Genomic DNA, 13990 nt, shown 5'->3' with positions numbered 1-13990 from the left:
ATTTTTGCATTTTATGAATACTTAATATTTTAAATATATTTTTAGTAAGCTTAAGCTTAAATATCTTTAATCACTTTTAAGGTTGGTCTTGTAGAGGGCCCACCCTCATTAAAATAATTTCTTGGTGAAACTTATTCTAGGCTGTCCTGGTAAGAACAGCATGTTTGAACATTTTGATTAGGAAACACAAACAAAAAAGAAGAGTCAGGCATCATTAATGAAGTAGTAGAATCGATCAAAGCAGTGTAGCACATTGGATGTGTCTGAAATATGTGCCTCACTCTGCAAATAGAATTTACCATTTCTCTAGCTGTGAGAAGTGAAATAAATGCTTCACTTATACTTCTCTGAAGTCACAGCTTATAATTGCAGCTATCAGGTTTCTATATTAGGTATCACGTTGTGCTATTTGATATTAAATTGTGCTTTTATTTATGTTACAAGACAATCTGGGTTATGTGAGACTAGTATAGACAGCCACCATATCTGGAAATGTTAATAATTTTAATATAATACAATAATATTAATAAGTTAATAAAGCTTCCATTTGCTATTTGTATATATTTTTTCCAAAATGTGCCTCATAAAGTTGGCACAGCTTGGATCTTTTAGAGCTGAGGTGATGAAAGTAAATAAATTCTAAAAATGTTGGGGAAAGAGAAAATTGACAAAAAGAACAGTTCATTAAGTCATCATTGTCTATATGGTTTTTAACTTCTGGAGGAAGCTGATTAAGAATATTAAAATTGTTTACAAAGTTTTTCCAAGAGGAGTTGATGAACTTTGTTGTCACTTAGGGAGTCTGGTGCCTTTGTATTTTCTACTCTTTTACCACTGCACCTTCAACCTAGTGTCCTTTTCTTTCTTCTGAAGGAATGTTGCTGTCCCGGGCTGTATGGTCTTTTTTCCACTCTCTGGTTGCTTTTTCCTTGCAAGTGACTTTCCATCTTTTCTCTCATTTTCTCTGTCTCTGCCTCTCTCTGTTTCTCTTTGTCTCTCTGTGTGTATGTGTATGTGCATATGTGTGCCAATTCCTGGCATATAATAAGTACTGAATAAATGCTTGCTTGCCTCTTGCTTCTTATCTGAATGCTTTAAATCAGGTTTGCTCCCCTCAAATTCTTAGCCTTTCTCAATTTTGTAGGTCTTAATAAGCAGTGCTGTTCTAAACCCTGTTCTTTTTCTTTTGAATAAAGGCATACTTCTGGTCTTGAGCCATATTTAACAAGAATCAGTAATACTTATATAGCTAAATTGACCCCTCTATTTTGAGACTGTTGGCTCGTTCAGCTATTGTTTTATACCTGCCACTCTAATAATACCAAGCTTGATGAATTTAAGGAACAATTTTCTCCTTCACTCACTTTTTTTAGTTTAAATCTGTCATGATCAAATTCAGAAAACTAGGTACAGATATTTTTTAGTGATCCTCTTCAGGTGTACTTCATTTCTTGACAACAGTAGAATCATTAAATACTGCATTGGATGAAGATGAGCTGAAAAGGCATATTTGAGTTAATAGAATTGAAACATTTTAGATAGATCATTAAGGTGTGAGTAGTAAGAGCAAATGACAGTCGAAAGTGTAAAAAAGTAATTTATTCTTAGTTTTTTTTTTTTTTTAGTAGAGCTAGAAACAATGAATTTATGTAGTAGAGTACAAAGGTAGAACAGTTTTGTCAGATTGTGTGGAATTCAACATCATAGACGAGGCCTTTTAAGCAATAATTTCTAGGAACAGGATGAAAGATTCCATGTAAGGAAGGCAATAGCTTTTATTTATTTATGACTTATATTCATTTAAGTGGGTTAAAATGTACATTCATTCTTCACTGTAAGTAGAGGATCATTTAGCATGTTGAAAGAACAATTTGTTTAATATTTAATGTGCCTCCTAAAGTACCTTATTAACCAAAAAATAGCTTGCTCACCTCAAGGGACTTGCTTCTCTACATAGTATTTGAATTTATAAACAATCCAAAGTTGAAGTCTTTCTTAGCTTCCATTTTATAAGATTTTATTTTTTAAATTAAATAATAGATTTTTAATTTTCAAAATACATGCAAAGATAGTTTTCAGCATTCACCCCTGCAAAACTTTGTTCCATGTTTTTTTCTTTCCCTTCCTCCTCTTCTCCTCCCTGGATAGCAAGCAATTCAGTGTAGATTAAACATGTACAATTCTTCCAAACACATTTCCTCATTTATCATGCTGCACAAGAAAAATCAGATCAAAAAGGGGAAAAAAAATGAGGGGGGGGGGAAGGCAAGAAAACAAGAAAAAAAAAGTGAAAATACTAGGTTTTGATCCTCATTTAGTTCCCAGAGTCCTCTTCTCTTTCCATCACAAGTCTATTGGCCTGAATCACCTCATTGTTGAAGAGCCATGTCCATCACAGTTGATCTTGACATAATCTCATTGTTGTTCACAATTGTATGCAGTGAACAATTCTACTCATTTTACTCAGCATTGGTTCATATAAGTCTCTCCAGGACTCTTCTAAAATCATCCTGCTGATCATTTCTTATAGAACAATAATATTCCATAACATTCATATACCATAACTTATTCAGCCATTTTCCAGTTCCTTGTCATTACTAAAAGGGCATTTTTGCATGTGTGGGTCCCTTTACCTTTTGATGGTAAGATCTTATTTTTGAGTGAAAAGATGAACTTCAGATACTAGGCATAAAAAGACAAAAGTAAAACAGTCCCTCTACTCAAAAAAAAAAAACTACTACCATGTTGTACGTTTATTTTTGCTTCTTTGGGAGCATGTTGTATGTGTAGGTACTGTGTAGCAGAAGAACAGTTGCCTTTTTGAATTCCTGTTGTCAAGAAGTAGAAGAAAAATCTGCAGTATTTTTTTTCCTCATGAACTATATAGTATTTGTCTGGGTAAATTTACCTATTTATGAACATTTCTCTGTTCTTTTGTCTAATTTTATTAGGTACTGGTGGATAATGTTTTGTTTATATTTTACTAACATTTTAATACATAAGTTAGATATGTTATATTAGGTTTAAGGAAATAGAATTAAGATCTCATTTTTTTCAAAGTGGCTATATTTTGTTTGACCTTAGACCAGGTAGCACTTTGTTAATGTGATTGGTCATTTATCATATTTTCCCCTATTCTTTGGTACTGATTCTTTATACCAAAAATATTTATTGGTCTGACGCCAAAAAGAACTAAGCTTAAAACTGCATTAAGAATTTTGGAGCATTATAGATAATGAAGTAATTGTAGCAACGTAGATAAAACAACAAAACCATATGCTACTAATCTAGTTACTTGGAACATAGATTCATTTTCTTACTGCTTCAGATGTAGAGGTTTTTTGGTTTTGTTTCATGGTAAATAAGCAAGAACTTCAAGAAATAGTGATTAAAATGACTGCTAGAGTCAAGGAGAAAGAGTATCAAAATAGATTTTAAATAATTTGCATTGTTGACTCATAAAGCATTAAAGTGCTTTGTTGGGGACTAGCCTAATGGAGATTGTTGAAGTTACTGCAGCCAATGAAACAAAGACAAAATGGCTTCAGTATTCTGCCTCCCTCACAATTGTGTAGTAATAATGGCAGAAAAGAAAGTAGAGGTTTAATTTTTATAAAGCCTATGGACTTTAATCCAGGTTTTGATGTTCTCTTAAGTGTGAAATCTATAACCAATGACCACCAAAGTAACATGCTGCCAGAGGAATAGAATCATATTAGTTTTAACATTTGCTGCAAAACACATGAAGCCAAATAGATGATTCGGAGATTCTCCTTGGGAGTAGTTGATAACACTATTGTCAAATAAGGGTCCAAGGACATTAAGTAGTGTATAATATTATTAGACAGTGTATTATCTTATGATAAATATTTACAAGAAGTGAAGTTTGTATATCAGGATATTGAGGATGAAGAGGTAGATAATTTTAAGAAGAATACACTTTACTCAATTCAATACAAAGGTACTAGTCCAACCATCCTGGAGAACAATTTGGAATTATGCCTGAAGGGCTATACAAATTTTCATTCTCATTTTTACCCAGCAATACCACTACTAGGTCTATGCCCATAGCAAAAGAGTTCAAAAAAGAATATGGACTTATTTGTACAAAAATATTTATAACAGTTGTTAATGTTTTGTGTGTGATGGTGCTGAAAACAATGGAATAACATTATTAATGAAATATTGTGTTGTAAGATGTTGAGGCATTTTTGAAGAAATCTGGAAGGAGTTGTATGAACTGATACAAAGTGAATTGAATAGAACAAATGATACAATAATATTATAAAGAGAAACAAGTTAGAAAGATTAAAGATCTCTGATCAGTGGTATGACCAAGCATAATTCCGGAAGATTTGTAACAAAACATGCTACTCGTCCCCGGTCTGAGTGTGGGAATTTGTTTTTCCTGACTCTCTGGTTGATTCAAGGTTTAGTTTTGTTTCCTATTTGGGAAGAAGATGTGAGGAAAAGGAGGGTTGGGAAATAAAGTATCCAGGAACAAAAAGAAGGTCATGGACAAAAGAGAAGAGCAGAAAGAAACAAAGTTTGGAATTCATTTACTCATTTATTTGTCTGTGCATATATGCTCTTTCAGGTACTATGTTTATGATACTTTCCAGTATGGTACTCAGGTGCAAATGACTATCATGTAATTGGAGATATCAAATTGGCCCTCAGGAAAAAGATGAGGGCTATTGATATTATATCTGGATCTCATCTGCATAGAAATGCTATTTGAAAACACAGGCACTAATGAAATCCTCTAGAACAGTCTTAATTTTTGATTTTTTTTTTTTTTTTTTTTTTTTTTTTTTTGCTGAGGCAATTGGGGTTAAGTGATTTGCCCAGGATCACACAGCTAGGAAGTGTTAAGTGTCTCTAAGGCCAAATTTGAACTCAGGTCCTCCAGACTTCAGGGCTAGTGCTCTATAGCTGCCCCTAGTCCTAATTTTTATGTTTTTAAGGGACAAGATGGGAAAAGTCACCTAACAAAAGAGATGGAGAAAGAACAATTATACAGGAAAATCAGAAAAAAAAAAACACCACCATTAAAATCTAGGAAGGAAAAAGTGGTGTCAGATGTCACATAGAGGTCACAAAGGACAAAGACTTAGAAAAAGGCATTGGTTTTTTCAGTTACAAGATTTTTGGTAACTTTGAAAAGAAGTTCTGAATAGGAGGAATAGAAAAGGCCAGGTTCTTGTTGTTGGGAGATAAATGGGTAGTAAGGAAATGAACAAGGAAATGGTCATTCTTATACTATTTTAGCTCCACATCTGTTTGATGGAATCCCTCATTTTATGTTGCAGCTCTATCACTTCCTTTCTTGATCCCCTGGAGTTCTTAATCTGTGGGAATCCTTCTCAGAGTACCATTTTTAAATTCTAAAAATAAAACCAATTATATTGAAATAAAGTTTGCAAGATACCTATTAAAAGCAACTTGACACAGACCTCAAGTTAAACTACTTTATTTGCTAATGCATTTCCTTTCAACCTGGCTTATATTCATTCTTCAGACTGCTACATCAAGAATAATGTAAATTTTTCCTGGGTCTCAGGGGAGGGATAAAGTCTGAAAAGGGCACTTGTGGAGCCCTGGGAGGTGGGGGCAGCTCGCAGTTCAAGGATACATTGGGGCCTGGGACAAAGAAGAAAAACTAGGAGGAGAAGTACCCAAGGGTTGATGATGACAAAATCCAGGTAGTACCTGAGTGAGGACAGAAACCATACAGGACCCTCTTGATGAGTGGGGCAGGATAGGGCAAGACAAGCATCTCCTCTTCCAGTGCCAGCGTTCTCAAGCCAAGTCCTGATCTAGTGGTGGTGATGGCAGTCTTTGTGGACATCTTTACTTCTTTCATTTAATATGTAATCTCCTCATAGGGAATTACAGAACTGATATCCCCCCTACCCTTACACAATGCTTGATACATAGGTATTTGATGGAGCATGTTCTTGTTAAGTATGGATTACTTTGGCTTCCCTATGAAATTCCTTTAAACTTTGAGCTTCCGTTTTTGTTTTTAAAAAATGACCCTTCTGTTTTCAAATTTTTAATCAAATTTTTTATATCAAATGACACAGTGACTTGATTAGCCTCTACTTCTTTTCAAATTCAGATATATGACAGATGGAATGTTACTTCGAGAAGCTATGAATGATCCCCTTCTAGAGCGCTATGGTGTTATAATCCTTGATGAAGCTCATGAAAGGACCTTGGCCACAGACATTCTCATGGGAGTTCTGAAGGAAGTTGTGAGGCAGAGATCAGATTTAAAGGTAAGGTCCACGGGCCATTTACAAAATCTTGCATTTCAAAAGCATTCTGAATTGCCTTGATTGGTTTTGGACATTTAAAGGAAATCTTTAACAGTTTATTATAAGCATGAAGCTTTTTCTCTTTAATTTCTCTTAATTTTTCTCATCATCTTCTTTATTGACTTTTGAAATAGAGATAAAAAGAAATTTCAGAGCTCTCCAAATAAAATTTCTAGCTCTTATATTGCTATTCTTTGCTTTCATCCATTTGGGATTTTGGTTTTGAGTTTCTGGTGTTGTACTTCCTACCATTTAAAAAAATTTTTTTAAATGATCTTAAATTTACACAGTCTAGGCCTTTTTAGGGTGCTATAGGGTCAGAACATTGTTGTGTTCTAGATCACTTTTTATCTTAATAAGTGGGGGTGGCTCTTTCTTGCTAACCTTTCAACCTCAGATACTCAAAAATATTGTCATGCTTTTTAAAAAATAAGATGAGTAACATGCTTGCTAAGCTTCCCATTTTCCTTTTGTGCAATCCCTCTTTTCTACTTGCAGTCATTGTTACCTGTAATATTTTGGGTATTTAAGGCATTGATATTGCTACTGTTTTATAAAATGTTGACATGGTACAGTTCCCTTCTGATACAAATGAGGGGAGTTTCTTTGTTTTTGGAGGTAAAATTAGCCTCCACGGTGTAAGTGTCTCTTATATTAATTGTATGACCCTGGCAAATTCAATGATGTCTCTGGTGAGCTCTCTTAAGACTAAAATTTACAACAGTATCTTTAATGATAGTTTTTTAGTGGAATTTGCCAGCACCAATGAAATCACAAGGTTCGGTTCTTTACCCTTACATTATACCTGATGTGTTTTTAAACCTAGCAACATCAAGGAGAAGAATGAATATATGTGCTTCCCAACTTTCAGAAAAATCCTTTTAAGATAATACTAAAGATAATGTGGAATAGTAAGAACATTTTTTGTACTTTAGTATTTAACATTGTTTCTCAGAATGTAAAACAAGTAGCTAGAGCCATTTTCTTCAAGGAGTTTATAGTAACAGGTGGGAGGAAACATTCCTTATTTATGAAATGACTCTATAACTACATACATTGGAGTGATACGAGAGGGAAAAGCTTCAATGGAGAACTTGCAACTTGAATTAGCGTTGAAAGGCAGAGGCATTTTTTGCAATGCCACTATCACAAGCACCACCTTTTTGAGAAGGTTATAGCATAGAGCTCAAGTGTGGTGGCAAAAAAAAAATTGATTCTAGAGATTGAGGGGAAAATGATCAGTAGTAGTTGATATTTCTGTTAAAAAACTTCAAAAATAACAGCATTCTAAGTTAAAAGTACATTGCTAAGGTAAGAGAATGAAGTATTGAGAGAAAGTTTAAGAAATAAAATGTTGATAGATAACATTTTAATTCCTTAAGAGATCAAATCCTGAAGCTGCAGGAAATCCCATCTAATTAACATTGGCAACTAGGATAGAAAATAAACTCAAGCTTTATATGATAGAACTTTTCCATTTTCAGCTATTCTACGACTTTTGGGAGGGTCTGTCTAGCTTTATATTCTCACCTCCCTTCTATAGTTCCAATCCCAGATCTGAAGAGTGACTGATAGACTTTCTTCATGCTGGCAACTTTAAAATAGAAAAGAGGCAAGGATTAGACTTCGGCCAGGGGAACAGAACTGAGCTCTAGGCGACAACTCCCAAATAGATTTAGAAAAAACTCTAGATTGAATCTCTACTGAGAAATTGGAGAAACTGCACCAGAGCAAGAAGACGTCCTTGGAACATACCAGCCTAAGCATGGAAGAACAAGTGCCCACTGACAGTTCTTTGCCTCATTATCCAATCTTAGGTACAGATGCAGAGTAGACAGAGACCTATAACTAGTGTTGTAATTTCAGGGTGAGGAGCAAGCCAGGTTCAAGTTCAAGATTGGCTTTGTAGTTGATTTCAGGAATAAAGCCAGGTCTCAGTTTCTAGCTTATTTTGAAGTCTTCAGCAGAGTAAAAAGAACAAGGATCCCAGGCCAAAGCAAACCTCAGCCAGGGAGGCAACAATCAAACTTTGCCCTATATCATGCAATTTTGGGGAACGGGTTTCTAGTTTGAGCTGACCCTACAATCCTGAAATAACATAACACTCAGCACTTTAAGAAAACAATAATATGAACAGCCTCTGTTCCCACCAGAAGTGTGCAGAGTCTAGCTGTTACACCAACAAGTAAACTGGAAGAACAACTTAAAAGGATTCCCCCTCCCCCCAAAAAAAGGCTGTTATAGTGACAGGGATGCTCAAGACACAAACTCACAAGAAAAGAAAGAATGTCTCCAAAATATCTAAAAAGCTTCAAAGGGAAAAAAAAACCTGTTGAGTGCTAAACCTATTGGAATTTTTGAAAGAGATTAAATAAGAATTTTTTTTTGAATAGTTAAATGTTATGATTGAAATAAGAATGCTAAGGAAAAATGACTAGAATGATGGAAGAAAGAATTGGCAAGGGAATTTAACAGCTTGATACAAGAGCTACAACATCTTGATTAAAGAAGAAAATGATTTCATGAAACAAATATTAAAGGCAAAAATAACTGACCTGGGAAACAGTGGGAATCATTGGACTCCCTATGTAAGCCCTGATCCCAAAGAAGACCTAACTATCAAATTTCAGGAAATCATGAGGGAAAAATTCTGAGATCCACTAGAACCAGAGGGTAATTGATTAGATTAACAAGGAAAGGATTAGTCTAAGCATATACAAAAATATTTCTAGTCATTCTTTTTGTTAATATCAAAGAATTAGCAATACAAGGAATCCTCAGCAATTGGAGAACCACTGAACAAATTACAATATATATTGTTCTTTTAAAAATGATTCAGGGAATGATTTCAAAAAAGCCCCTTGATATAAAGGTGATAGGCAAAACTGGGAAAACAGTTTTCACAGTGAAAACAATACTATTAAGATTGGAAAGCTTAGGAATTCTCATCAATACGATGATCAGCCTGGTTTCCAGAGTACTCATAATAGAGTATGCTCCTTACCTCCTAATAGAAAGTACTTAATATGGAATGGGTTATTTTATTGGACATTGCCAAGACACAATTCTCTTTTACTTATTTATACAGGTGTTTAATTTTTCTTGTTCAATGAAGGTAGGGGGTGGAGGAAGAGAAAGGGAGAAAAGGAAAGAGGATTTTTGCTGATTGAAAATAATTTAAATCACTAAACATAGATGGACTATTTAAAAAGAGGAAGTCAGGGTCAGTATTGGGAAACTTTTTTCGGTTTAAGAAGCACATTATAGGAGATGATACATAAAGTAGGGCTGAGCCAAAATTTATGAATGTTTAATATGAATACTATTACTTAAGCAACCTGTAGAAAAAGTAACATAGATTGCCTTTTGCTAAGTATATATTAAGAAGACCATTGAAGAAGAATAGCTATCCAGGAAACTTAATCCAAAAATTTCCATTTGAATTTATTCAACTATTTCTTATTTAGTCAGGATTATTATGAACTTAAACAACCAAAATAAATGGCAGTATCTAGAGTTATACTTGAAAAATATTAAAATTGCATTCATATATTATACCTCAATATACTTTTAATTTTTTTTCCTTTCAGGTTATTGTTATGAGTGCTACTTTAGATGCGGGGAAATTTCAAATTTACTTTGATAATTGTCCCCTTTTAACTATCCCTGGCCGTACACATCCTGTTGAGATTTTTTATACTCCAGAACCAGAGAGAGATTACCTTGAAGCAGCAATTCGAACTGTGATTCAAATTCATATGTGTGAAGAGGAGGAAGGAGATCTTCTTCTTTTTCTTACTGGACAAGAGGTATTTTTATTCTCTTTATTTTATGAAACTAGTAATTTGTTATTAGAATATTTTTTGGAGCATGTTTTTTATCATTTTACAGTAGTTGCCATTCATAATGGTGTGTGAATGAATATATATATATATATATATATATATATATATATATATTTTTTTTTTTTCATATATGACCTTAGTAGATATTGAACAGAAATTTCCTTATTTAATTATAAATATATATTGTTATATTTCCTTTTCCAGATTTAACTTAAAGACTCCATATTTCATCATGTAGTGCTAAGATCCTAGAATCAGACCTGTAGCTTTAAATAATCCTTGAGACTTCCAATTTAAAAGTTTTTTTTTTTTTTTTTGTTTTTTTTTCCCCTTTAAGGCCAAGGTCACATAGACAGGTAGGAAATGTCCAAAACTGTAGGAGAACATGAGTGCTCTGACTTGGAACCACTAGATTCACATTCTTGTTTCTCATGACTATTGCTTGGTCTTATTTTGAATTTGGAGAAGACATAAGTGATGGACTTCCAATTCATCCATCTCCAGAATGCCTCCTTTGCATTCTCTGCTTAACTAGAATTTGAGTTCACATGTTCTTTTAAAATGAAAGCATTTCTTAAAGGGAAAATTTCTGATTTTTAGTGCTCTGAGCTCTAAACATCTTTTTTTTTTATTCATCTCATCTAATCTCCAAGTTTCCTATTTCTTTTGAAGAGATATAATCATTTTCTATTTATGAATTTCATTCCATTATGGCTCAATAATACCTCACACTAAAACCTGTTTCAATTGTTGCTTAATGGGTGGACATTTGATTAAAGATATCTTAATGAGTTTCTTCACTGGATTTTTCCCCTTTTTTGTTTTGAATTTATGGATATCTTAATTTTTCTTCATAATAACTGTCCTCTATAATTTACTTGTATATAAAGTTATATCCTCTTCCTGCATGCATCCTTTTTAGTCCTTTTATCTAGTTAGACTAGAAACCAAATAAATACTTTTTTTTTTTTTTTAAAGAAATAATATTCTTGGTAGGAATCTATCATTCTTACACTTTTAGCTAATTCACAGAAATATAAATTACATTGTAACACTAACTTCTCTGTCTGCATTTAGCCTATAATTGACTTTTTCCTTCTTCATCACTTGCAAAAAGGGTAGGAAATTTAGGGAAATTTCTTCTCTGTCCCAGTGGATCCTCATTTTCTTTCTCAAGGTGGTGACTTTTGCCAATATTTTCTGAACTTATTCTAGTAGTATCACTGTTGCTCATGTGAATAATTAAAAATGGGTAGTGGTCTTCCCTTTTGACAGGTCTTGAAAAATCCCTTGGTATTTGTTGATATTGTGTCTAAGGAAGACTAAGATCTTCCAGATAATTATGTCAACAAATAATTATCTTAGTAGTTACTTATCCTCTTAACCTCTCTCCTGATAGTTTTCTTGGCTCTGCTTGATAATTCCTTGGAGAGCAAGAAGTTATTTCCTCCTCAGAGCATCTAGTTGTTTCAGAAAGAACTTCAATTGTTGTTTTTGGTTTTTTTGTTTGTTTTTCTTCAAGAAATACTTCATTTTCCCCTAGTAAATCTCAAAACCCTTTGCCTTCTCTCCTTGGAGTATGGTGATGATTGGATTGGTGATTTATGTTTTGTTTTTTAAAAATCTTCCAAAAGAATACATCAGCTATTTGAAATACCATTGTAATTTGGTCTTAATTTTAGAACCTGTTGTTTAAAGGGACCTGAAAAATGTATATACAATATACAAATTCACTGCTACAGTATCCCAGCGATCTAACTTGTATTTGATTACTATCAGTGATGGGGAATGGATTATGTCATGGAGAAAGTGACCTATGCTGGTCTGTTCTAATCTTTCTTTGAGGACTTGCTATTATATATTATTAACGGTCATTTATTTCAATAACTTCTGTGTATCAGGAGCCGTTCTAGGAGTTGGGTGATTTTGGAGCACAAAATTCTAGTTTGTATTGAGCAAGGGAGTTATGTATTTGAACTGGTTAAAATCATATGTAAAAAAATATTTAATAGATTCTTCATGAGTATATAAGTAAGCTTTTGGTTATTGACTATTGTGATAACTCTTCCTGCAAAGATGCCTTTTTGTATTCTAGGTCTCAGTTATGTTTTGGAAGAGTAAAATTGCTTGGGGAAGAGGCTTAAAAGAAACTTGAGAGTACTTTTATGCCTTCAATGTGTGTGTGTGTTTCCATTAAGTTTTAGTCATGTATTTTAATAAAATCTCATATTGGACAAGTCACCAAATTTTTTTAGAAAAGTCAAATCCTGTGAGTTGTAGACTAAATGCTAAATGTTTCCAAAAAATGATGATTCTGTTACTAAAGTACATATGATAGAACTAGTTTGAAGTTTTGCTTATTATAGTTCCTTTGGAGAACTGCTTTAGATAAGAATAATTAGAATAATGCTGTTAATGCATTTGTAAAGTTCTTGGAGAGATTTGAGCATTTCTCATCTTGGATGGCATTCTACTTGAAATCATTGAATTTCTTATCTAGTGTTCCTCCCATATCATTTGCTATGTCCAACTAATGCTCTTTTTTCTTGACGGAGATAGTGTAGTGTTTTGCCATTTCCTTCTGTGGCTCAATTGGCAGTTGAGGTAAACATGTTTATGAGTTGCCCAGGGTCATCTACCTAGTAAGTGTTGAACAGAGGTGAACTCAGGGAGATGAGACTTCCTGATTCCAATCCTAGGACCCTTTCCACTGGGTCATCTGGTTTCCTGAAAGACTTAATCAACCAAATTAGAAGATAAATATATTGACATTTGTGGCAGGATGGATGGAATATTTGCATACTACTAAACCAGTAGGGGGCACTCAACTCAAGGTTTTTGAAGATGCTTTTTTTTTTTAAGTTTACTATTGAGAAGTAGCTGCATTCTAGCAGAAATAATTGGCTTAATTTATTTAATTCTATTGTAAGTATAATTAGTGTGCCATTGGAGAATTTTCTTAGAATTATTGATAAAAGTTTGAGGGGAGTGCTAACATTTCCCCAAATTCTCCCATCTATTTAGAAAAAAAGCAACAAAAAATCCAATCACTTTTCCATTGTAGCTAAGATGTGAGGAAGCAAAGCAACAATATTGATGATGACTAATAATAGATGCTTCATGCTGTATCCATAATCTGTCATCTTCTTTAATGTGAGGGGAGATGTATATTTTTATCCTGGAGTCAGGATTGATCATTGTGTTGACATAAATTCTGGTGTCCTTTAGTGTTGTTTTCCTTTAGATTATCATGGTTTTATTCTTGGTTCTGCTGAATTGGTTCTTCCTTAATTCAAATGTTTTTGTAAAATTTCTCTCAGTACTTCATATTATTCCTTTCCCACACCACATTATTTTCATAGATTAACATCTGAATTCAATTTCATAAACAGTTTCTACTACATTACAGATAAAAGAAAGTCTCTGCCTTTAAAGAGGATGATTACATAAAAAGTAGGGATGGCAGTGAGGTAAAACTTGGTGGGCTGGCTCAGGTTTTCTGTTCTTATATGGAGCAGGATTTAAGATAGATAACTCTAGTTTTTGTTTTTGTTATGAGACATTTTTTCTTTTACCTTCTTAAGATATATTCTCAGGAATGGTATCTTATGAGTCAGAGTATAAACAAGTGGTTAGATCTATTAAAAGTTCCTTCCCTGGTATAGTAGTTTGTCCTCTCTTTTCTAATAACTCATGTTCAAACTTTGTGAAAGCCATGATCCATGATTATTACAAATACTGTTCATGAGCATAAATCTTCTGTTTGTATTCAGCTCCTTTTACAAGATCTTTATAATTTACATTAGAATTCTTTCTTTCTAT

The 13990-nt window shown here is 33.5% G+C and overlaps 1 protein-coding gene across 1 annotated transcript in view; it reads left to right on the top strand.

Annotated features, from left to right (window-relative positions):
• The window catches only part of DHX15 (DEAH-box helicase 15), a 62600-nt gene that overhangs the window by 23434 nt on the left and 25176 nt on the right, over positions 1–13990 (top strand). The window contains 2 exon segments of the mRNA XM_074274309.1: positions 6125–6284; positions 9914–10132. Of these exon segments, the coding sequence (XP_074130410.1) occupies positions 6125–6284; positions 9914–10132 (379 nt within the window).

The sequence above is a fragment of the Sminthopsis crassicaudata genome, chromosome 6, assembly GCF_048593235.1.
Source record: "Sminthopsis crassicaudata isolate SCR6 chromosome 6, ASM4859323v1, whole genome shotgun sequence".
Classification (NCBI taxonomy): Eukaryota; Metazoa; Chordata; class Mammalia; order Dasyuromorphia; family Dasyuridae; genus Sminthopsis; species Sminthopsis crassicaudata.
Note: the sequence above shows the minus strand (reverse complement) of the source record. Positions and strands in the feature narration are given on the sequence as shown.